This window comes from Lampris incognitus, chromosome 3 (assembly GCF_029633865.1).
Source record: "Lampris incognitus isolate fLamInc1 chromosome 3, fLamInc1.hap2, whole genome shotgun sequence".
Taxonomy (NCBI): Eukaryota; Metazoa; Chordata; class Actinopteri; order Lampriformes; family Lampridae; genus Lampris; species Lampris incognitus.
Window position 1 is genome coordinate 40216319 of NC_079213.1, and position 27974 is coordinate 40244292.

The 27974-nt window shown below is 36.8% G+C and overlaps 1 protein-coding gene across 1 annotated transcript in view; it reads right to left on the bottom strand.

The window, feature by feature from the left end:
• The window catches only part of large1 (LARGE xylosyl- and glucuronyltransferase 1), a 270232-nt gene that overhangs the window by 96990 nt on the left and 145268 nt on the right, over window positions 1-27974 (bottom strand). Inside the window, exon 3 of the mRNA XM_056276025.1 lies at window positions 11280-11578. Within this exon, the coding sequence (XP_056132000.1) occupies window positions 11280-11578 (299 nt within the window). The remainder of the gene's footprint in view (window positions 1-11279; window positions 11579-27974) is intronic.

Below are 27974 nucleotides of genomic sequence, written 5' to 3' on the forward strand. Positions count from 1 at the left end.
TAAACTAAAAAAGAGCTTCTATTAACAGAAAAGGACTTGTTTATCTGTGCAATATACCCCCCCAAATCCCCCTACTTCTCAGAGGACATCTTCCCCACCCTTGAGACAGAGACATGCCATTTCCAGGCCCAGGGAAATGTGCTCATATGTGGGGACACAAACGCACGCACAGGAACACTTGCTGTCCTCACAGATTCACAAGGGGATATTTACATCTCCAATGAAAATATCTCTCACCCTTTCAGCCCCCCCCCCCCACTGGAATAATAGTAACCAGGTCATCAACAAGAGCAGAAGAGACCTACTGCAGTTCTGTCAGAGCCTCAGTCTGTATATTGTCAATGGTAGGATACGGGGAGGGGGGGGCTGGGCAGATTCACCTACTGCTCACCTCTTGGCCACAGTACTGTAGGTTATATAATCTCAGACCTTGACCCTTCCTCTTTCAGCTCATTCACGGTCAAACCACTGTCTGATCACAGCCAAATTACTCTGTTTATTAAAAGATCACACATTAAAATGGCACACACACAACCCAGTAAGCTGTGCAATATCAGAAATGCATACAGATGGGACCAAAACAGTGCAGAACAATATCAGAAAGCAACTGATACCCCCAAAATCCAAACACTTTTAGATAACTTTCTGGATTTTACATACTCATACAGTAAAGAAAGCCTTAATCTAGAAGTAAACAATATTAACAATATATTCAGGCAAACAGCAAAGGAGGCACAACTGAAACTGACCACAAACAAACCAAAAAACTGCAACAAATAACAACTGGTTTGATAATGACCCATAAAATTATTAGGAAAAAACTTAGAATGCTATCAAACCAAAAACACAGAAATCCCTATAAGGCTGATGTACGCTTTCTTTACTGTGAGACCCTAAAACTCTACAAACGTACACTCAGACTCAAAAAACGACAATACAACAAACAGCAACTGATATTAATTGAGGAGGCAATTAACACAAACAATGTTTGGCAACATTGGAAACACCTAAACAAACCTCAACACCAGGAATTAGCTACACAAAGCAGTGATATATGGACAACTCATTTTAAAACACTATACCACACTGTTCAAATTGATGTAAACACAGAGCAACCCACATTCATGAGAAGTTGACTAAACTGGAGCAAGCTATAAAAGACAACCAGAATTCATTAGACTCCCCAATTATTGAGCAGGAACTTCTTAAGAACTTGCAGAACCTGCAGGCCCTCAAATCTGAAAAAGTTTGTGGATTGATGGCATCTTGAACGAAATGCTAAAAAACATGAACAAGAAATTCCAATTGGCTGTATTAAAACTATTCAGTTTGGTTCTGACTGTAGGCTATTTTCCTGACATCTGGAATCACGGAATTATAACCCCAATCTATAAAAGTGGAGACAAGTTTGACCCTAATAATTCCCGAGGCATCTGTGTGAACAGTGATCTGAGGAAGGTTTTCTGAACTTCCTTACCAAGCACAATGTCTTGGGCAAAAGCCACATTGGATTTACACCAAAACACCACACAACTGATCATATTTACACCCTACATACCCTAATTTTTTTTAAGCAATATATTTATTGAATTTTGTTTGCAAATTACATCAAAACAAGTAATAGCACAGTACAGCAAACATTTTCACCCTACCCCCCCCCCATAACCCCATTCCTATAACAAGTAATACAATTCAAAGCAGGGTTAAAGAAAATAATACAAATAAAAATTAAATTAAAAAAAATTCTTTCACAGACTGATTAGAGGGTGTGGTTTTTTTCAGTTGCTTTTATGCATATAAACAATCAGATAGAGTTGTTTTACTCCCCCAGAGCTTGTTCTTGCTGAAGCAAGTTACCAACATTAGTATTATGTCTTAAGAAGTACAGAAACAATCCCCAGATTTTATCAAAAACACTTTGTTTACGTCTAACAATATACATTATCTTTTCCATTGACATGTTTGAAGCCATTTCTTTAACCCACATACCAATTCTTGGTCCATCAACACTTTTCCAATTAAGAGCAATTACACGCCTTGCTTGTAATATACACATATCTATAAATCTGAACTCATTGCTATGTAAATGTGGGATGGTAGGATATAAACCAAGAATAAAAAGCTTTGGACTCAATGGTAATTTCTTTGACAAAATTTGATCAATCATATCAACAACATCTTGCCAGAAGGTTTTCACTTCCACACATTCCCATATACAGTGAAACAGCGTCCCCCTTGCCTCACTACACTTAATACAGGTATCAGGAATATTGTCATTAAACTTGTGCAATTTAACAGGAGTTATATATGTACGCATCAGCCATTTATACTGTAGAAGCTTTAGGTTGCTGCTAACTGTCTGTCTCTGGGCCTCTTTAGATGCCTCACTCCATTCTTCTAAAGATATTTCCTCCTCTATATCTCCCTCCCATAATCTCAGTTTTGTCTCTGATGATTCATCAGATCCAGATACAAATAAGTCATACATAGTTGAAATTAAACCTTTATCATAACAGTGTTTTGTGACTGCAACTTCTAATATAGAAATTGTAGGAATGTCTAATGAATGGCTTTGACAGGATGATATAAAACTCCTTAGCTCAAGATATTTGAAAAAAATATTACTTGGAATGTCATACTTGGTAGATATTTCCTCAAAGGACATGAATACTTCATCCTCCTCCCTGTACATGTCTTGCACTTTCCTTAACCCCTTTTTAGCCCATAATTTAAATCCCCTATCATTTTGCCCTGGTTTGAAATTGGCATTACCCCAAATAGGACTGAAGCGTGACCGGGACATATTTATATTAAAATACTTACAAGCATCGAACCAAACATCAATCATATTCAATATTATAGGGTTGTCTGCATTTTTCTTCAGATATTTACGGTCTGCTGAATACAAATACAGGTGCAATGGTAAGCCCGGTTTAACAGAGCAGGCTTCCAGATCAATCCAAGCTGGGGGACTTCCAGATGAGAAATAAAACATAATCGACCTTAATTGTGCTGCCCAGTAATACCATTGGATATTTGGACATTTCAGGCCTCCTCGGTCATATGGCAGATAAAGTAAAGATAGACGTAATCTAGGACGTTTATTTTGCCAAATAAAGTTGGTAAACAGTTTCTTGATTTTCGTGAACAAAGATGAAGGAGGGGGTAGGGGGATATTCTGGAACAAATAAAGACATTTGGGAAGTATATTCATCTTTAGGATATTAATCCTGCCAATCATTGAAATAGGTAAGGATGTCCAACGCTCTATCGAAGCAATACTAGCGTCCAGGATGGGCTCATAATTTGTCTGAGCAATCTTATTCACCTCAGGGACAATTTTTATTCCCAAATATGTAAATGTGTCTGTTGGGTTGAAGGTAGAAGCATAAACAAGACCATTCTTCCTCTCTGTTTCATTCAGTAACATTATAGATGATTTGGAGCAATTAACTTTATAACCGGATATTTTCCCAAATGTTTCAATCAGGCTTAGGAGCGCTGGGATAGATTTATGCAGACTTTTAAGCATTAATATCACGTCATCGGCGAAGAGTGCTACCCTGTCCTCCAGATGTCCCTCTCAAATTCCATAAATATCACTGTGAGTCCTCACCGCTATAGCAAATGGTTCTATCGCTAGGATAAAAAGTAAAGGCGATAAAGGGCTCCCTTGAGGGCAACTTCTACAAATGTTAAAAGGTTTAGAAGCCTTACTATTCGTCAAAACTTCGGCAGTAAGCCCTGTACAAAGCAATCTTACCCATTTGATAAATGTATCCCCAAAGCCAAATCGTGTTAACGCCTCAAACAGATAAGGTCATTCAACACGGTCAAAGGCCTTCTCTGCATCAAGTGAAAGTAAGGCCGTGTCAGGCGCCTCCCTCTGACTGTATAAAATATTGAGCACTCGTCTAACGTTATGAAAACCCTGTCTCCCTTGAATGAATCCATTCTGGTCTTCCCCCACTACTCTAGGTAGAAGATCCTCCGATCTTCTTGCAAGAATTTTACCAAGTATTTTTGTATCAGAATTTAGGAGACTAATTGGATGCATATTTTCACATTTTGTATTTGGTTTCCCCGGTTTTGGGAGTAAAGTGATTAGGGCGCCCCTCATAGATGTAGGGAGAAGACCATTCTCAAAGGATTCCTGAAACATCTCCAAGAGGGGTGGTATTAATTTGGTTTGACAAATTAATACCACCATAGGTACAGTATGTAATGTTCATATGCAATAAGACCTCAAAAGGGGAACAAAATCAAAAGTTTGAATTTAATTGTAAAGGCCAAACGAGAGTATTTTGTGATAATTGTTGTTTCCAATTACACTAGGGAGAAAAGGCATACAAAGACTGATTAGCCTAGCTAAATTAATCCAATTTAATCTTAATCTAACTTCTAACTTGATTTTAACTTCTGATCCCAGGCTAGATTGAATGCTCCACCTGTGGCTAACTCATACTGTGCACTTACATTTCAATTGTTGTTTTCTTCAGATGCTGTGACAAAAAGCAGCCGGGCCACAGCATCCGAGATGGAAGCTGCCATCAAAATGAGGCTCAGAAATGCCAGGGATAGAGACAGAGGAAGGAGCAGAAGGAGCAAAAAATAAATAGATTTAATGTTTGGGGTTTTTTTTAGATTTAATATTCTTATTGTGTTCAAATGTAGTTCTATATTTGTTGTTCTGTTTTATAAAAGCATTTAATTTGGTATATAGTTTTGTTTTTCAATTCCAATTGTTTCCAATTTTCAATAAATTCTTTCTTCGTATAATTTATATTTTCTTCTTTTTGTTGTTTGAGCTGGCTGTCAATAAATGTCACTAGCATACCAGGTACACATGGGGCACTATGGGCCTGTGTGGGACCACTGCTCCCAGCCCAAAGTGTGGGCATACTATGGGCATGCTGCGGGCCCACAATGGGTCCCACTGAGGGCCCACTCTGCTTAGTGTGGGCAGCCCACACCCAGCCCACACTCTGGGCTGCATGTGGGCTGCCCACTGGGGCCCCACCAGGGGTCTTTAGTGTGGGCCCACATGTGCCCCGCATTTCATGCCGGTAATGGGGCCCACAGTAGGCTGCCCACAGTGGGTCCTCTGTTCCTGCCTGCAGTGGCCCCACATGGGCCCCAAAGAGGCATGTTTGCTGGGTAGGATTAAAACTATGTTCAATTTTACATTTTGATGAAGCAGTTCATGAGATGAGAGGGAAAGCACGCCAGGCTTTCTACGCCATAAAAAAAACCCCCAAAAAACAGAAATGCCAGTTAGAATTTGGTTAAAATTAATTGAGTGTGTTATTGAACCAGTTGCACTCTATGACAGTGAGGTGTGGGGTCAACTTACAAAACAAGACTTTACTCAATGGGATAAACACCCCATTGAGACCCTGCATCCAGAGTTCTGTAAGATCCTCCTACATGTCCAGAGGAAAGCTACAAACAATGCATGCAGGGCAGAATTAGGCCAATACCCACTACTACTGAAAATACAAACAAGAGCAATGAGCTGCTGGACACAACTAAAATTAAATGACCCCCTCTTTTGTATCATCACCAAGCCCTGCAATGCCAAGAGCTGAATCGTAATAGGAACCTCCTTACCCAGCTAGTCCTGAGGTTGAGAGCACAAACCTGCTCTATTAACACACTTCATGAACACAACACATCACCAATCAGGACCCAATCACATTACCAAACAGTTAAAACAAAACTACATCATGCATTGGCAAACACAAACAAAAACACAGAGCAACATGCAGTGCTGTCTGGCTCTACATGGACAGTCCACCATAGCAGATGATGTGAGCACGGTGATTGATCAACAACTAAAAAGAACTTTGACTGTGTGCAGAACTGAGTGAGCACAGCCTTGCTATTGAAAAGGGGAGACACAGGAAAACCTGCCCCCTGCAGAGCAAAGGCTGTGCTGTCATTACACCCTCATCATCACAGAGAGAGAGAGAACGAGAGAGAGAGAGCATGAGAGAGAGACTTTTTTTTTTTTTACCAAACTGGGCCATCTTGCAAGAACATCCTTGGAAACACTTGGTGGCATCATCAACCTCAGGTCCTCCAGAGTGCTGAAGAGGGTTGTGGAGGAAGTCTGGGAGTCCCTGCCTGGGCCACTGAGGGTGTTCGCCGAAAATCGTGCTCTAGCTGACCAATGGGATGATGACAATGAGTACGTTTTTCCTTCCCTGATCGTCAGTCCTGCATTTGGGGCGTGGCGAGGGGGGAACGGACTGCTTCTTTCCCTGAGTATACCAGTGCTGGGTAGTTTCAGCTCTTGTGGGAAGAACCAGCTTTACTACAGCTGTGTGAAGGTACTCAACCTTCGCTCTCTGGCTGAAGTCAGGGAGTCGAGGTGGACTGAGGTTTTTGCTTCAGACTGTACCCCTAAAGGCAGGTGGAGGGTCCTGTATAAGCCTCCTGCTGAGAAATGGATGGCTGACCTCCAGTGGAGGATTATACATGGAGCAATAGCTACGAACAGACACAGAGCCCACCTCGATCCAAGCACTAGGGAGGGCTGTCCTTTCTGCATTCAGAAGAAAACGTTAGAGCATTTAGTGGTCTCTTGCCCTCGATTGGTGGGCTTATTTAGGGTACTGCAGGAGTGGGTGGAAGCTTTGGGTGAGGGTTTCTCCATCCCCGTTGTTTTTGGGCCCAAATACACGGCAAGAAAAAGGTTGCTTTTGGTCCTAGTCAATATTCTGTTCGGCACTGCTAAGCTAGGGATCTGGAAGACCAGGAAGAATCAGGTGCTAGGTCAGGGCTGGACTGATGTGGTGCAGAGTATGAAGGGTTTGGTGGCAGCTCGTCTGGTGGATAGAGCACGCTTGCTACACCCTGACCAGTAATCTGGACTCTTTCAGTGCTTTGTGGGGGTTACGGCGTGTTTTATGTTCACTAAGTGAAGATGGGTCACGTCACTTGTTCTCAATTTCTAACTCATTATGGTTGTGTGTGTGTGTGTATTTTGATTGAGTAAGGATGCATGTGATTTTGTTTTTCTAGCTTACCAGTTTATTTAATGTTGACTTGATGGGAATGGAGTATTTGGTTTTTACTATGATGTAAATAAAAGTTATTTTAAAAAGTCAAAAAGAGAGAGAGAGTACGAGAGAGAGAGAGAGAGAGAGAGAGAGAGAGAGAGAGAGAGAGAGAGAGGAAAACAAAATGTTGCCACATCCACACACAACAACATGACCTAAAGCTTGAAGGACATGTTGTTTTGAAGTTAGAAAGTAGAAAAACCTCCATCACAGTGATCAGCCTGCCTCATGACAGTCAAGGGGAAATGTGCTTTAGCCACAAACACAAACATGTGGACCTGGGTGCTTATTGTCCTCTTGGAGCCAATGACTGCACTGTAGTAATGTTGGCATGAAAGGAGATGGTGATCCACTGCTTATCATCAGACTGTTGTGTGCCAAAGAGCTCTAGCAGGTATGAATTCACTTCATCCAGTCATCTTCACCCAGTCATATTCATCCTGTCACCTTCATCCAGTCATCTTCATCCTCGCACCTTCATCCAATCATCTTCACTTAGTCATCTTCACCCAGTCATATTCCTCCAGTCATCTTCTTCCTGTCACCTTCATCCAGTCATCTTCACCCAGTCACATTCCTCCAGTCATCTTCATCCAGTCATCTTCAGAGGAGAAGGGAGGCGTGGAGCTGCTCTACAGTCTTGGGCTACAGCTCTGATTTGGTGAGTCAGTGCTACTCGTTAATTTTCTTTCCTTTTCCTCTCCTGCTGGGCAAATGGATACCCTGGCTAACCCTCAGATTGGTGGTAATTTTCAAGGTTTGCTGGGGAGAAATGTGCTGTGATCGACTGCTGTATGTCTGTCCTCATACCCTCAAGTACCTCCATTTTGTCAGCAGTCACTAAAACTGTAGGTACCTCAAGTGTGTAAAAAAACAGGTGACATTGGAATGAGGTAGGAATGTTTGGAAACTATGGACATGCAGGAGACAAAAATGATCTTCGTAGGGGGAAACAGCTAAGGGTTTGGTTGATGACTGACAGCATGACTGAAACAGGTTGACCAGAAACTTAATTTCCTGCTCTTGCTAGCACATACAAAGGCTTTACAAAACCAAGATGTAACACGCTTGGCCCTTCTTCAGCAGGAGCTCACCAGGGAATCAGTCAAGTCTCTTGCAGTTGATTTGATGTAACAGTTATCCAGACACCCAATTATACAAATTTATATGCACTTAAAGCCACAATGTATGAGAACTGCCTTAGGCCAAAACTACACAGCATTGTTTTTTACTTTACTTACTTCTCTGTGCACTCCAGGGTATAATTGTAGTTATTTCACCTAAAATCTACAATTTACTGGTTAATGTAGTGCTTTACAGAAACACTTTATGGAATGTAGAGGAATGGAAGATGCAAAGGAATAGGAAAAGAGGAAGGCCAAAGAGGAGGTTTATGGATGTGGTGAGGGAGGATATGCTGGTGTAACAGAGGAAGATGCAGAGGACAGGAAGAGATGGAAATGGATGATCCGCTGTGGCAACCCCTAACGGGAGCAGCCGAAAGTAGTAGTAGTAGTAGTTTATGCAAATGTAGCAGCACGGTGGTCCAGTGGTTAGCACTGCTGCCTCACAGCAAGAAGGTCTTGGGTTCAAACCCCAGGCCATCCCAGGTCCTTTCTGTGTGGAGTTTGCATGTTCTCCCCATGTCTGCGTTGGTATGCTCTGGTTTCCCCCACCATCAAAAAGACACGCATGCTAGGGTTCATACTCCTGTCTGTGCCTCTGAGCAAGGCAATGGAAAGAAGAACTGGAGTTGGTCCCCGGGCGCTGCAGCTGCCCACTGCTCCAGAAAATGAATTTTGTTGTATGCCTTGCCTACAATGGCAAAGTTCTTAAATAAAAAGAAAAATAAGAATAAAAATGAACCAAAATAGTATCATGTTATAACCAAAATATAATGTAAAACCAAAACTGGCTGAATCAAATGTGTTGCACTTTTGCATGGTTTGAAGATGCCCATCGAGATCTTTTGACTACTACTACTACTACTTTCGGCTGCTCCCGTTAGGGGGCACCACAGCAGATCATCCGTTTCCATTTCTTCCTGTCTTCTGCGTCTTCCTCTGTCACACCAGCCACCTGCATGTCTTCCCTCACCACATCCATTAACCTCCTCTTTGACTATATGCCATATTATATATAGCAACGTTTCTTGGAAATGACTGAAAATGAATCAGTTCATCTGGACATGTTTATGGAGAGATATGTTTCATCCCTCATCTAAGGGATCTCTTCAGTCGTATAAGTATTTTCATATTGAGACAACTCCAGTTTTAGCAATCTGAGCTCACAAAATAGTGTTTTGTTGAACTTTTGCTAACATACTGACTATTTGTAAATACATATGCACAAACATATCCAAATATTTGTATTTTGATATATTTGTATTGTATTTGGAATTTGTATAATATGTGTATATATCCAAATATTATACATATGAACAAATCAGGATATATCCAGAGTAAGCACAAAAAGTAATGGCTCTCATGTGTAAGGACACTTCATTAAAGCCATTCAGTTGAACCCCAGAAGAACAACCTGACTCTGGTTTGGTTCTAAGCAGCAAGTGCCAACACCGGTCAGTGAATGTTGACAAGGCAAGGTTAAAACCTCCACACATCCAGCCATCTGAAAGTGAGACAACAACCACGTATTGCAGCATAATGCTGTCAAAAGTACATTTTCATGAGCCTTTACAAGGCATAACAAGTCACACCATGACCTTACCGTACATGACCTTACCATACATGACCTGACCATACATGACCTTACCTTACATGACCTTACCTTACATTACCTTACCATACATGGCCATACCTTACATGACCTGACCATACATGACCTGACCTTGCATGACCTTGCCATACATGACCTTACCATACATGACCTGACCATACATGACCTTACCTTACATGACCTTACCATACATGACCTTACCTTACATGACCTTACCATATATGGCCTTACCATACATTACCTTACCATACATGACCATACCTTACATGACCTTACCATACATGACCATACCTTACATGACCTTACCATGCATGACCTTACCATACATGACCTTACTTTACATGACCTTACCATACATGACCTTACCTTACATGACCTTACCATACATGACCATACCTTACATGTCCATACCTTACATGACCTTACCTTACATGACCATACCTCACATGGCCATACCTTACATGACCTTACCTTACATGACCATACCTTACATGACCTTACCTTATATGACCATACCTTACATGACCTTACCTTACATGACCATACCTTACATGACCTTACCTTACATGACCTTACCTTACATGTCCATACCTTACATGACAATACCTTACATGACCTGACCTTACATGACAATACCTTACATGACCTTACCATACATGACCTTACCTTACATGACCATACCTTATATGTCCATACCTTACATGACAATACCTTACATGACCTGACCTTACATGACTTTACCTTATATGACCTTACCATACATGACCTTACATTACATGACCTTACTTTATATGACCTTACCATACATGACCTTACCTTACATGACCTTACCATACATGACCTTACTTTACATTACCTTACCTTACATGACCTGACCTTACATGACAATACCTTACATGACCTTACCATACATGACCTTACCTTACATGGCCGTACCTTACATGACGTTACCATACATGACCTTACCTTATATGACTTTACCTTATATGACCTTACCATACATGACTTTACCTTACATGAACTTATCTTACATGACCTTACCATGCATGACCTTACCATACATGACCTTACCTTACATGAGTTACACACTAGTTACCGATTAGTCTTTCAAAGGTCATGCAGTATTTATTTGAAATTTTTGATTTATTGATTGAGTGATTGATTGATTGATTGATTGATTGATTGAAATTGTCTAAAACACAATCAAGAAACAAAACAAATAACCATTTATAGAAAAAACTCATACCAAAACTTCTTAACAAGAAAAACAAAAGTAATAGTAAATAAGACTTCTATGGGTTCATATAGCTGTATGGTTTTACGTTAGGACAAAACATATTTCTGACAGTCGTGTTGTTCTCTTAAACATCAGGACACAGGCTTTCAACCCAAACATGGGTGCAAACAAAAGGGACAAAAGTGGGAGTGCAACAGTCAGTTTCTCTAATATTGCACATTAAAACTCTTCACATCACTCACCTCACACTTATCCACCCCTGGTTGCTGCAAACAGTCTGTGCCGTTTCCTGCTGCCCCTGCTTTCTGCCCTTCGTTGTCCCCTGTGCCCTCCTCTGAGTGGGTTCGGTTTTGTTTGCCACGGTGACTGGCATGTGGGAGCCGAGCCGGCAGGCTCCTAGCGGGCTTGTTGAGTTCCCTGCGCAGGGCACGGTTCTCTTCCTCGACCTCCCGAACCCGCAGCTCCAATGCCTCGTGCTCCCCAAGGCCACCTACCAGGGTCGATGATTGGGGCTCCAGAGGTGAAAGTGGGAGGGGCTTCACTGTGGCGGCAGAGACCAGAAGAGAGGCGTTAACCCACATTTGCATGCATCAATAACAACAAAAACATGACTGGAAAGAAGATTCAGAAAATGAGGGAGCGGTTAAGCCTACCTGATAATCCTGATCAGAAAATAAGTTTACAGACTAAAATCAATTGTCAGTAGAACAGATGAATAGAATAGGAAGTATTTAGTAATCCCTGTGGGGAAATTAATTCATGCCGTCTTTCTTCGATTCAAATAAACACTTTTCCAACGCCCCCGCAACCACCAAAAAATAAACAAATAAACCCCGCAACAGTAAACTATCCACCTCCCCACACCACAGTAATGGCTGAGATACTATATTCTTATTTACCTATGTAATGGCTGAGATACTATATTCTTATTTACCTATGTAATGGCTGAGATACTATATTCTTATTTACCTATGTAATGGCTGAGATACTATATTCTTATTTACCTATGTAATGGCTGAGATACTATATTCTTATCTACCTATGTTATGGTGGAGATACTATATTCTTATTTACCTATGTAATGGTGGAGATTTTATATTATTATTTACCTATGTAATGGCTGAGATACTATATTCTTATTTACCTATGTAATGGTTGAGATACTATATTGTTATTTACCTATGTAATGGCTGAGATACTATATTCTTATTTACCTATGTAATGCTGGAGATACTATATTCTTATTTACCTATATAATGGCTGAGATACTATATTCTTATTTAGCTATGTAATGGCTGAGATACTATATTCTTATTTACCTATGTAATGGCGGAGATACTATATTCTTATTTACCTATGTAATGGTTGAGATACTATATTGGTATTTACCTATGTAATGGCTGAGATACTACGTATATTCATATTTACCTATGTAATGGCTGAGATACTATATTCTTATTTACCTATGTAATGGCTGAGATACTATATTCTTATTTACCTATGTAATGGCTGAGATACTATATTCTTATCTACCTATGTTATGGTGGACATACTATATTCTTATTTACCTATGTAATGGTGGAGATTTTATATTATTATTTACCTATGTAATGGCTGAGATACTATATTCTTATTTACCTATGTAATGGTTGAGATACTATATTGTTATTTACCTATGTAATGGCTGAGATACTATATTCTTATTTACCTATGTAATGCTGGAGATACTATATTCTTATTTACCTATATAATGGCTGAGATACTATATTCTTATTTAGCTATGTAATGGCTGAGATACTATATTCTTATTTACCTATGTAATGGCGGAGATACTATATTCTTATTTACCTATGTAATGTTGGAGATACTATATTCTTATTTACCTATGTAATGGTGGAGATACTATATTCTTATTACCCATGTAATGGCTGAGATACTATATTATTATTTACCTATGTAATGGCTGAGATACTATATTCTTATTTACCTTTGTAATGGCGGAGATACTATATTCTTATTTACCTATGTAATGGCTGAGATACTATATTCTTATTTACCTATGTAATGGTGGAGATTCTATATTATTATTTACCTATGTAATGGCTGAGATACTACGTATATTCTTATTTACCTATGAAATGGCTGAGATACTATATTCTTATCTACCTATGTAATGGTGGAGATACTATATTCTTATCTACCTATGTAATGGTGGAGATACTATATTCTTATTTACCTATGTAATGGTGGAGATACTATATTCTTATTTATCTATGTACTGGTGGAGATTCTATATTATTATTTACCTATGTAATTTCTGAGATACTACATATATTCTTATTTACCTATGATATGGCTGAGATACTAAATTCTTATTTACCTATGTAATGGTGGAGATACTATATTCTTATTTACCTATGTAATGGCTGAGATACTATATTCTTATTTACCTATGTAATGGCTGAGATACTATATTCTTATTTACCTATGTAATGGTGGAGATACTATATTCTTATTTACCTATATAATGGCTGAGATACTATATTCCTATTTAGCTATGTAATGGCTGAGATACTATATTCTTATTTACCTATGTAATGACGGGGGTACTATATTCTTATGTACCTATGTAATGGTGGAGATACTATATTCTTATTTACCTATGTAATGGTGGAGATACTATATTCTTATTACCCATGTAATGGCTGAGATACTATATTATTATTTACCTATGTAATGGCTGAGATACTATATTCTTATTTACCTTTGTAATGGCGGATATACTATATTCTTATTTACCTATGTAATGCCTGAGATACTATATTCTTATTTACCTATGTAATGGCTGAGATACTATATTCTTATCTACCTATGTAATGGTGGAGATACTATATTCTTATTTACCTATGTAATGGTGGAGATACTATATTATTATTTACCTATGTAATGGTGGAGATACAATATTATTATTTACCTATGTAATGGCTGAGATACTACGTATATTCTTATTTACCTATGTAATGGTGGAGATACTATATTCTTATTTACCTATGTAATGGTTGAGATGCTAAATTCTTATTTACCTATGTAATGGTTGAGATGCTATATTCTTATTTACCCATGTAATGGTGGAGATACTATATTGTTATTTACCTATGTAATGGCTGAGATGCTACGTATATTCTTATTTGCCTATGTATTGGCTGAGATACTATATTCTTATTTACCTATGTAATGGCTGAGATACTATATTCTTATTTACCTATGTAACGGTGGAGATATTATATTCTTATCTACCTATGTAATGGTGGAGATACTATATTCTTATTTACCTATGTAATGGTGGAGATTCTATATTATTATTTACCTATGTAATGGCTGAGATACTACGTATATTCTTATTTACATATGTAATGGTGGAGATACTATATTCTTATTTACCTATGTAATGGTTGAGATACTATATTCTTATTTACCTATGTAATGGCTGAGATACTATATTCTTATTTACCTATGTAATGGCTGAGATACTATATTCTTATTTACCTATGTAATGGCTGAGATACTATATTCTTATTTACCTATGTAATGGCTGAGATACTATATTCTTATTTACCTATGTAATGGCTGAGATACTATAATTCTTATTTACCTATGTAATGGTGGAGATACTATATTCTTATTTACCTATGTAATGGTTCAGATGCTATATTATTATTTACCCATGTAATGGTGGATAAACTATATTGTTATTTACCTATGTAATGGCTGAGATACTACGTATATTCTTATTTACCTATGTAATGGCTGAAATACTATATTCTCATTTACCTATGTAATGGCTGAGATACTAAATTCTTATTTACCTATGTAATGGTGGAGATACTATATTCTTATTTACCTATGTAATGGTGGAGATACTATATTCTTATTACCCATGTAATGGCTGAGATACTATATTATTATTTACCTATGTAATGGCTGAGATACTATATTCTTATTTACCTATGTAATGGCTGAGATACTATATTCTTATTTACCTATGTAATGGCTGAGATACTATATTCTTATTTACCTATGTAATGGCTGAGATACTATATTCTTATCTACCTATGTTATGGTGGAGATACTATATTCTTATTTACCTATGTAATGGTGGAGATTTTATATTATTATTTACCTATGTAATGGCTGAGATACTATATTCTTATTTACCTATGTAATGGTTGAGATACTATATTGTTATTTACCTATGTAATGGCTGAGATACTATATTCTTATTTACCTATGTAATGCTGGAGATACTATATTCTTATTTACCTATATAATGGCTGAGATACTATATTCTTATTTAGCTATGTAATGGCTGAGATACTATATTCTTATTTACCTATGTAATGGCGGAGATACTATATTCTTATTTACCTATGTAATGGTTGAGATACTATATTGGTATTTACCTATGTAATGGCTGAGATACTACGTATATTCGTATTTACCTATGTAATGGCTGAGATACTATATTCTTATTTACCTATGTAATGGCTGAGATACTATATTCTTATTTACCTATGTAATGGCTGAGATACTATATTCTTATCTACCTATGTAATGGCTGAGATACTATGTTCTTATTTACCTATGTAATGGTGGAGATACTATATTCTTATCTACCTATGTAATGGCTGAGATACTATGTTCTTATTTACCTATGTAATGGGTGAGATACTATATTCTTATTTACCTATGTAATGGTGGAGATACCATATTCTTATCTACCTATGTAATGGTGGAGATACTATATTCTTATTTACCTATGTAATGGTGGAGATACTATATTCTTATTACCCATGTAATGGCTGAGATACTATATTATTATTTACCTATGTAATGGCTGAGATACTATATTCTTATTTACCTATGTAATGGCTGAGATACTATATTCTTATTTACCTATGTAATGGCTGAGATACTATATTCTTATTTACCTATGTAATGGCTGAGATACTATATTCTTATCTACCTATGTTATGGTGGAGATACTATATTCTTATTTACCTATGTAATGGTGGAGATTTTATATTATTATTTACCTATGTAATGGCTGAGATACTATATTCTTATTTACCTATGTAATGGTTGAGATACTATATTGTTATTTACCTATGTAATGGCTGAGATACTATATTCTTATTTACCTATGTAATGCTGGAGATACTATATTCTTATTTACCTATGTAATGGCGGAGATACTATATTCTTATTTACCTATGTAATGGTTGAGATACTATATTGGTATTTACCTATGTAATGGCTGAGATACTACGTATATTCGTATTTACCTATGTAATGGCTGAGATACTATATTCTTATTTACCTATGTAATGGCTGAGATACTATATTCTTATTTACCTATGTAATGGCTGAGATACTATATTCTTATCTACCTATGTAATGGCTGAGATACTATGTTCTTATTTACCTATGTAATGGTGGAGATACTATATTCTTATCTACCTATGTAATGGCTGAGATACTATGTTCTTATTTACCTATGTAATGGGTGAGATACTATATTCTTATTTACCTATGTAATGGTGGAGATACCATATTCTTATCTACCTATGTAATGGTGGAGATACTATATTCTTATTTACCTATGTAATGGTGGAGATACTATATTCTTATTTACCTATGTAATGGTGGAGATACAATATTATTATTTACCTATGTAATGGCTGAGATACTACGTATATTCTTATTTACCTATGTAATGGTGGAGATACTATATTCTTATTTACCTATGTAATGGTTGAGATGCTAAATTCTTATTTACCTATGTAATGGTTGAGATGCTATATTCTTATTTACCCATGTAATGGTGGAGATACTATATTGTTATTTACCTATGTAATGGCTGAGATGCTACGTATATTCTTATTTGCCTATGTATTGGCTGAGATACTATATTCTTATTTACCTATGTAATGGCTGAGATACTATATTCTTATTTACCTATGTAACGGTGGAGATATTATATTCTTATCTACCTATGTAATGGTGGAGATACTATATTCTTATTTACCTATGTAATGGTGGAGATTCTATATTATTATTTACCTATGTAATGGCTGAGATACTACGTATATTCTTATTTACATATGTAATGGTGGAGATACTATATTCTTATTTACGTATGTAATGGTTGAGATACTATATTCTTATTTACCTATGTAATGGCTGAGATACTATATTCTTATTTACCTATGTAATGGCTGAGATACTATATTCTTATTTACCTATGTAATGGCTGAGATACTATATTCTTATTTACCTATGTAATGGCTGAGATACTATATTCTTATTTACCTATGTAATGGCTGAGATACTATAATTCTTATTTACCTATGTAATGGTGGAGATACTATGTTCTTATTTACCTATGTAATGGTTCAGATGCTATATTATTATTTACCCATGTAATGGTGGATAAACTATATTGTTATTTACCTATGTAATGGCTGAGATACTACGTATATTCTTATTTACCTATGTAATGGCTGAAATACTATATTCTCATTTACCTATGTAATGGCTGAGATACTAAATTCTTATTTACCTATGTAATGGTGGAGATACTATATTCTTATTTACCTATGTAATGGTGGAGATACTATATTCTTATTACCCATGTAATGGCTGAGATACTATATTATTATTTACCTATGTAATGGCTGAGATACTATATTCTTATTTACCTATGTAATGGCTGAGATACTATATTCTTATTTACCTATGTAATGGCTGAGATACTATATTCTTATTTACCTATGTAATGGCTGAGATACTATATTCTTATCTACCTATGTTATGGTGGAGATACTATATTCTTATTTACCTATGTAATGGTGGAGATTTTATATTATTATTTACCTATGTAATGGCTGAGATACTATATTCTTATTTACCTATGTAATGGTTGAGATACTATATTGTTATTTACCTATGTAATGGCTGAGATACTATATTCTTATTTACCTATGTAATGCTGGAGATACTATATTCTTATTTACCTATATAATGGCTGAGATACTATATTCTTAATTAGCTAAGTAATGGCTGAGATACTATATTCTTATTTACCTATGTAATGGCGGAGATACTATATTCTTATTTACCTATGTAATGGTTGAGATACTATATTGGTATTTACCTATGTAATGGCTGAGATACTACGTATATTCGTATTTACCTATGTAATGGCTGAGATACTATATTCTTATTTACCTATGTAATGGCTGAGATACTATATTCTTATTTACCTATGTAATGGCTGAGATACTATATTCTTATCTACCTATGTTATGGTGGACATACTATATTCTTATTTACCTATGTAATGGTGGAGATTTTATATTATTATTTACCTATGTAATGGCTGAGATACTATATTCTTATTTACCTATGTAATGGTTGAGATACTATATTGTTATTTACCTATGTAATGGCTGAGATACTATATTCTTATTTACCTATGTAATGCTGGAGATACTATATTCTTATTTACCTACATAATGGCTGAGATACTATATTCTTATTTAGCTATGTAATGGCTGAGATACTATATTCTTATTTACCTATGTAATGGCGGAGATACTATATTCTTATTTACCTATGTAATGTTGGAGATACTATATTCTTATTTACCTATGTAATGGTGGAGATACTATATTCTTATTACCCATGTAATGGCTGAGATACTATATTATTATTTACCTATGTAATGGCTGAGATACTATATTCTTATTTACCTTTGTAATGGCGGAGATACTATATTCTTATTTACCTATGTAATGGCTGAGATACTATATTCTTATTTACCTATGTAATGGTGGAGATTCTATATTATTATTTACCTATGTAATGGCTGAGATACTACGTATATTCTTATTTACCTATGAAATGGCTGAGATACTATATTCTTATCTACCTATGTAATGGTGGAGATACTATATTCTTATCTACCTATGTAATGGTGGAGATACTATATTCTTATTTACCTATGTAATGGTGGAGATACTATATTCTTATTTATCTATGTACTGGTGGAGATTCTATATTATTATTTACCTATGTAATTTCTGAGATACTACATATATTCTTATTTACCTATGATATGGCTGAGATACTAAATTCTTATTTACCTATGTAATGGTGGAGATACTATATTCTTATTTACCTATGTAATGGCTGAGATACTATATTCTTATTTACCTATGTAATGGCTGAGATACTATATTCTTATTTACCTATGTAATGGTGGAGATACTATATTCTTATTTACCTATATAATGGCTGAGATACTATATTCCTATTTAGCTATGTAATGGCTGAGATACTATATTCTTATTTAACTATGTAATGGTGGATATACTATATTCTTATTTACCTATGTAATGGTGGAGATTCTATATTATTATTTACCTATGTAATGGCTGAGATACCATAATTCTTATTTACCTATTTAATGGTGGCGATACTATGTTCTTATCTACCTATGTAATGGTGGAGATACTTTATTCTTATTTACCTATTTAATGGTGGAGATACTATATTATTATTTACCTATGTAATGGCTGAGATACTACGTATATTCTTATTTACCTATGTAATGGTGGAGATACTATATTCTCATTTACCTATGTAATGGCTGAGATATTATATTCTTATTTACCTATGTAATGGTTGAGATATTATATTCTTATTTACCTATGTAATGGTTGAGATTCTATATTATTATTTACCTATGTAATGTCTGAGATACTACATATATTCTTATTTACCTATGAAATGGCTGAGATACTATATTCTTATTTACCTATGTAATGGTGGAGATACTATATTCTTATTTACCTATGTAATGGCTGAGATATTATATTCTTATTTACCTATGTAATGGCTGAGATACTATATTCTTATTTACCTATGTAATGGCTGAGATTCTATATTATTATTTACCTATGTAATGTCTGAGATACTACATATATTCTTATTTACCTATGAAATGGCTGAGATACTATATTCTTATTTACCTATGTAATGGTGGAGATACTATGTTCTTATTTACCTATGTAATGGTGGAGATTCTATATTATTATTTACCTATGTAATGGCTGAGATACTACGTATATTCTTATTTACATATGTAATGGTGGAGATACTATATTCTTATTTACCTATGTAATGGTTGAGATACTATATTCTTATTTACCTATGTAATGGCTGAGATACTATATTCTTATTTAACAATGTAATGGCTGAGATACTATATTCTTATTTACCTATGTAATGGCTGAGATACTATATTCTTATTTACCTATGTAATGGCTGAGATACTATATTCTTATTTACCTATGTAATGGTTCAGATGCTATATTATTATTTACCCATGTAATGGTGGAGATACTATATTGTTATTTACCTATGTAATGGCTGAGATACTACGTATATTCTTATTTACCTATGTAATGGCTGAAATACTATATTCTCATTTACCTATGTAATGGCTGTGATACTATATTCTTATTTACATTACTATGTAATGGTGGAGATACTATATTCTTATTTACCTATATAATTGTGGAGATACTATATTCTTATCTACATATGTAATGGCTGAGATACTATGTTCTTATTTACCTATGTAATGGCTGAGATACTATATTCTTATTTACCTATGTAATGGTGGAGATACTATATTCTTATCTACCTATGTAATGGTGGAGATACTATATTCTTATTTACCTATGTAATGGTGGAGATACTATATTCTTATTTACCTATGTAATGGTGGAGATACTATATTATTATTTACATATGTAATGGCTGAGATACTACGTATATTCTTATTTACCTATGTAATGATGGAGATACTATATTCTTAATTACCTATGTAATGGTGGAGATACTATATTCTTATTTACCTATGTAATGGTGGAGATACTATATTCTTATTTACCTATATAATGGCTGAGATACTATATTCTTATTTAGCTATGTAATGGCTGAGATACTATATTCTTATTTACCTATGTAATGGCGGGGGTACTATATTCTTATGTACCTATGTAATGGTGGAGATACTATATTCTTATTTACCTATGTAATGGTGGAGATTCTATATTATTATTTACCTATGTAATGGCTGAGATATTACGTATATTCTTATTTACATATGTAAAGGTGGAGATGCTATATTCTTATTTACTTATGTAATGGTTGAGATACTATGTTCTCATTTACCTATGTAACGGTGGAGATACTATATTCTTATTTATCTATGTAATGGTTGATATGCTATATTATTCTTTACCTATGTAATGGCTGAGATACTATATTCTTATTTACCTATGTAATGGCTGAGATAGTATATTCTTATTTACCTGTTTTTTCGCGGAGATACTATATTCTTATCTACCTATGTAATGGTGGAGATACTATATACTTATTTAACTATGTAATGGTGGATATACTATATTCTTATTTACCTATATAATGGTGGAGATTCTATATTATTATTTATCTATGTAATGGCTGAGATAATATAATTCTTATTTACCTATTTAATGGTGGCGATACTATGTTCTTATCTACCTATGTAATGGTGGAGATACTATATTCTTATTTACCTATTTAATGGTGGAGATACTATATTATTATTTACCTATGTAATGTCTGAGATACTACATATATTCTTATTTACCTATGAAATGGCTGAGATACTATATTCTTATTTACCTATGTAATGGTGGAGATACTATATTCTTATTTACCTATGTAATGGTGGAGATAGTATATTCTTATTTACCTATATAATGGCTGAGATACTATATTCTTATTTAGCTATGTAATGGCTGAGATACTATATTCTTATTTACCTATGTAATGGCGGGGGTACTATATTCTTATGTACCTATGTAATGGTGGAGATACTATATTCTTATTTACCTATGTAATGGTGGAGATACTATATTCTTATTTATTTATGTAATGGTGGAGATACTATATTCTTATTTACTTATGTAATGGTGGAGATACTATATTCTTATCTACCTATATAATGGCTGAGATACTATGTTCTTATTTACCTATGTAATGGGTGAGATACTATATTCTTATTTACCTATGTAATGGTGGAGATACTATATTCTTATCTACCTATGTAATGGTGGAGATACTATATTTTTATTTACTTATGTAATGGTGGAGATACTATATTCTTATCTACCAATGTAATGGCTGAGATACTATGTTCTTATTTACCTATGTAATGGGTGAGATACTATATTCTTATTTACCTATGTAATGGTGGAGATACTATATTCTTATCTACCTATGTAATGGCTGAGATACTATATTCTTATTTACCTATGTAATGGTTGAGATATTATATTCTTATTTACCTATATAATGGTTGAGATGCTATATTCTTATTTACCTATGTAGTGGTTGAGATGCTATATTCTTATTTACCCATGTAATGGTGGAGATACTATATTGTTATTTACCTATGTAATGGCTGAGATGCTACGTATATTCTTATTTGCCTATGTAATGGCTGAGATACTATATTCTTATTTACCTATGTAATGGCTGAGATACTATATTCTTATTTACCTATGTAATGGTGGAGATATTATATTCTTATCTACCTATGTAATGGTGGAGATACTATGTTCTTATTTACCTATGTAATGGTGGAGATTCTATATTATTATTTACCTATGTAATGGCTGAGATACTACGTATATTCTTATTTACATATGTAAAGGTGGAGATGCTATATTCTTATTTACTTATGTAATGGTCGAGATACTATGTTCTTATTTACCTATGTAACGGTGGAGATACTATATTCTTATTTATCTATGTAATGGTTGATATGCTATATTATTCTTTGCCTATGTAATGGCTGAGATACTATATTCTTATTTACCTATGTAATGGCTGAGATAGTATATTCTTATTTACCTGTGTATTGGCGGAGATACTATATTCTTATCTACCTATGTAATGGTGGAGATACTATATACTTATTTAACTATGTAATGGTGGATATACTATATTCTTATTTAGCTATGTAATGGTGGAGATTCTATATTATTATTTATCTATGTAATGGCTGAGATACTATAATTCTTATTTACCTATTTAATGGTGGCGATACTATGTTCTTATCTACCTATGTAATGGTGGAGATACTATATTCTTATTTACCTATTTAATGGTGGAGATACTATATTATTATTTACCTATGTAATGTCTGAGATACTACATATATTCTTATTTACCTATGAAATGGCTGAGATACTATATTCTTATTTACCTATGTAATGTAGGAGATACTATATTCTTATTTACCTATGTAATGGTGGAGATAGTATATTCTTATTTACCTATATAATGGCTGAGATACTATATTCTTATTTAGCTATGTAATGGCTGAGATACTATATTCTTATTTACCTATGTAATGGCGGGGGTACTATATTCTTATGTACCTATGTAATGGTGGAGATACTATATTCTTATTTACCTATGTAATGGTGGAGATACTATATTCTTATTTATTTATGTAATGGTGGAGATACTATATTCTTATTTACTTATGTAATGGTGGAGATACTATATTCTTATCTACCTATATAATGGCTGAGATACTATGTTCTTATTTACCTATGTAATGGGTGAGATACTATATTCTTATTTACCTATGTAATGGCTGAGATACTATATTCTTATCTACCTATGTAATGGTGGAGATACTATATTCTTATTTACTTATGTAATGGTGGAGATACTATATTCTTATCTACCAATGTAATGGCTGAGATACTATGTTCTTATTTACCTATGTAATGGGTGAGATACTATATTCTTATTTACCTATGTAATGGTGGAGATACTATATTCTTATCTACCTATGTAATGGCTGAGATACTATATTCTTATTTACCTATGTAATGGTTGAGATATTATATTCTTATTTACCTATATAATGGTTGAGATGCTATATTCTTATTTACCTATGTAGTGGTTGAGATGCTATATTCTTATTTACCCATGTAATGGTGGAGATACTATATTGTTATTTACCTATGTAATGGCTGAGATGCTACGTATATTCTTATTTGCCTATGTAATGGCTGAGATACTATATTCTTATTTACCTATGTAATGGCTGAGATACTATATTCTTATTTACCTATGTAATGGTGGAGATATTATATTCTTATCTACCTATGTAATGGTGGAGATACTATGTTCTTATTTACCTATGTAATGGTGGAGATTCTATATTATTATTTACCTATGTAATGGCTGAGATACTACGTATATTCTTATTTACATATGTAAAGGTGGAGATGCTATATTCTTATTTACTTATGTAATGGTCGAGGTACTATGCTCTCATTTACCTATGTAACGGTGGAGATACTATATTCTTATTTATCTATGTAATGGTTGATATGCTATATTATTCTTTACCTATGTAATGGCTGAGATACTATATTCTTATTTACCTATGTAATGGCTGAGATAGTATATTCTTATTTACCTGTGTATTGGCGGAGATACTATATTCTTATCTACCTATGTAATGGTGGAGATACTATATACTTATTTAACTATGTAATGGTGGATATACTATATTCTTATTTACCTATATAATGGTGGAGATTCTATATTATTATTTATCTATGTAATGGCTGAGATACTATAATTCTTATTTACCTATTTAATGGTGGCGATACTATGTTCTTATCTACCTATGTAATGGTGGAGATACTATATTCTTATTTACCTATTTAATGGTGGAGATACTATATTATTATTTACCTATGTAATGGCTGAGATACTACGTATATTCTTATTTACCTATGTAATGGTGGAGATACTATACTCTTATTTACCTATGTAATGGCTGAGATATTATATTCTTATTTACCTATGTAATGGTTGAGATATTATATTCTTATTTACCTATGTAATGGTTGAGATGCTATACTCTTATTTACCTATGTAATGGCTGAGATACTATATTCTTATTTACCTATGAAATGGCTGAGATACTATATTCTTATTTACCTATGTAATGGTGGAGATACTATATTCTTATTTACCTATGTAATGGTGGAGATACTATATTCTTATTTACCTATATAATGGCTGAGATACTATATTCTTATTTAGCTATGTAATGGCTGAGATACTATATTCTTATTTACCTATGTAATGGCGGGGGTACTATATTCTTATGTACCTATGTAATGGTGGAGATACTATATTCTTATTTACCTATGTAATGGTGGAGATACTATATTCTTATTTATTTATGTAATGGTGGAGATACTATATTCTTATTTACTTATGTAATGGTGGAGATACTATATTCTTATCTACCTATGTAATGGCTGAGATACTATGTTCTTATTTACCTATGTAATGGGTGAGATACTATATTCTTATTTACCTATGTAATGGTGGAGATACTATATTCTTATCTACCTATGTAATGGTGGAGATACTATTGTGGAGTTAGAAAACAACGAGACAGGAGACGTGAGAGTAGACGTAGTCGAGGTAGTTTACTAGCTCCAACTTTACATGTCATATATTCGACAACGACACTGAACTCTCTGGACCGGAAGCGGAAGTGCATTCTCTCTTAGGTGAATGTCTCTAGTTATATAGATGTGGGTCACCACACAGGCCCCCCCAGAATTCACCTACACAAAACAATGCAAAACAGCAAAAGCGCAACTCATGAACATAAAAATAGACTCTACAACAGAACAGTCAATGACATAGTGCAAAGTCACGGGGAAAACAAGTGACGAGCCGGGGGGTGGACCCTGCGGCCATAACGGCTGCGCTTCACAGGAGGGGAAACAGATGGGGCCGAAACCCGGGCCATAGGCGGGGCCGAAGCAGGAACAGAGGCAGGTGCCGGGGCCGACCTAGGAGGGCGTCCCCGCCGCGGGGGTAGGGCCAATTGCATTGGCTCCCCAATGTCCAAGTGAGCAGGCTTGAGACGGTCTATAGCGACCCGCTCCGGCCTGCCCCCCATGTCCACCACAAAGTTCTTATCCCCCGCCTCCAGGACGCGGAAGGGCCCGTCGTATGGGGGCTGCAGCGGGGACCGATGGCTGTCGTGCCTAATGAAGACGTACCTCGCCGATGGCAGATCCTTGGGGACGTAGGACCGGGGGAGGCAGTGTTGAGACATCGGAACGGGAGCGAAGGCACCGGCAGCACTCCGGGACGCACTGAGGTGAGAGGCGGCCGACCAGGGAGTCGTAGCATCCGGAAGAAACTCCCCCGGAACTCGCAGGGGCTGGCCATACACCAGCTCAGCGGAGGAGGTCTGGAGGTCTTCCTTCGGGGCCGAACGCAGGCCGAGCATGACCCATGGGAGCCGGTCCATCCAGTCGCAGCCAGTGAGGCTTGCCCGCAGAGCGGCTTTCATGTCCCGATGGAACCGCTCACAAAGTCCGTTGCTCTGCGGGTTGTACGCCGTAGTGCGGTGGATCTTCATCCCCAGGTGCTCAGCGACCGCCGTCCAGAGCTCCGAGGTAAACTGGGAGCCCCGGTCGCTCGTGATGTCACCCGGTGTGCCGAAACGGGCCACCCAGCAGCCGATGAACGCCCGTGCTACCTCTGCTGCCGTCGTGGAGGACAAGGGAATAGCCTCTGGCCACCTGGTGGCCCTGTCCACAATAGTGAGGAGGAACGTATAACCACGGGAGGGGGGCAGGGGACCCACCAGGTCAACATTGACGTGGTCAAACCGCCTCTCTGGAACCACAAACGGCGCCAAAGGGGCCTTGGTATGGCGGTGCACCTTGGCGCGTTGGCACGCCACACAAGAGCCGGCCCAGGCTCTAACATCCTTACGGAGCCCAGGCCAAACAAACTTGACGCTCACCAATTTGGTCGAGGCCTTCACTCCCGGGTGGGAAAGGCCGTGGACGGTGTCGAAAACTCGGCGCCGCCAGGAAGTAGGCACCAGGGGGCGCGGTTGACCGGTGGAGATGTCACAGAGGAGGGTGGTGTTGGCCGCGTCGAACGTCACGTCCTCCAGCCGTAGCGCCGTAGGGGTCGACCGGTAGTCTTGAACGGTCGCGTCCTTGGCTTGGTCCGCTGCCATAGCGGCGTAGTCGAGTCCCAAGTGAACGGCGTTAACAACCGCCCGTGAAAGGCAGTCGGCGACGGAGTTATCCTTGCCCGACACGTGTTGTATGTCCGTGGTAAACTCGGAAACCGCCGCGAGATGACGCTGCTGACGCCCAGACCACGGTTCTGAGGTTTTGGCCATACAGAACGTCAGCGGTTTGTGGTCCACGAAAGCGGTGAACTGTCGGCCCTCCAATAGGAACCTAAAGTGTCTGGTTGCGAGGAAGAGACCCAGTAGCTCCCTATCAAAGGTGCTGTATTTGCGCTCGCTCTCACGGAGTTGTTTACTGAAGAACGCCAACGGCTGCCAGCCCCCCCCCCCACCCACTGCTCACACACGGCCCCCACGGCGTAGTCGGAGGCATCCGTTGTAAGGGCTATGGGGGCGGCAGGCGACGGGTGAGCTAGCAGCGCAGCGTTGGCCAGCGCGGTCTTGGCGGCCACAAAAGCCTCGTCCATCCCCGAAGACCAGTGCAGCTCGTCCTTAGACTTCTTACCCCGCAGGGCCTCATACAGGGGACGCATGATGTGGGCGGCACGGGGCAGGAAACGGTTATAAAAGTTCACCATGCCCAGGAATTCCTGCAGCGACTGTACAGTGCGGGGGCGGGGGAACATGGTGACAGCCTCAACCCTGGCAGGGAGGGGAACGGCCCCCTGTGGAGTGATGTGGTGCCCGAGGAAGGTGATGGACGACTCCC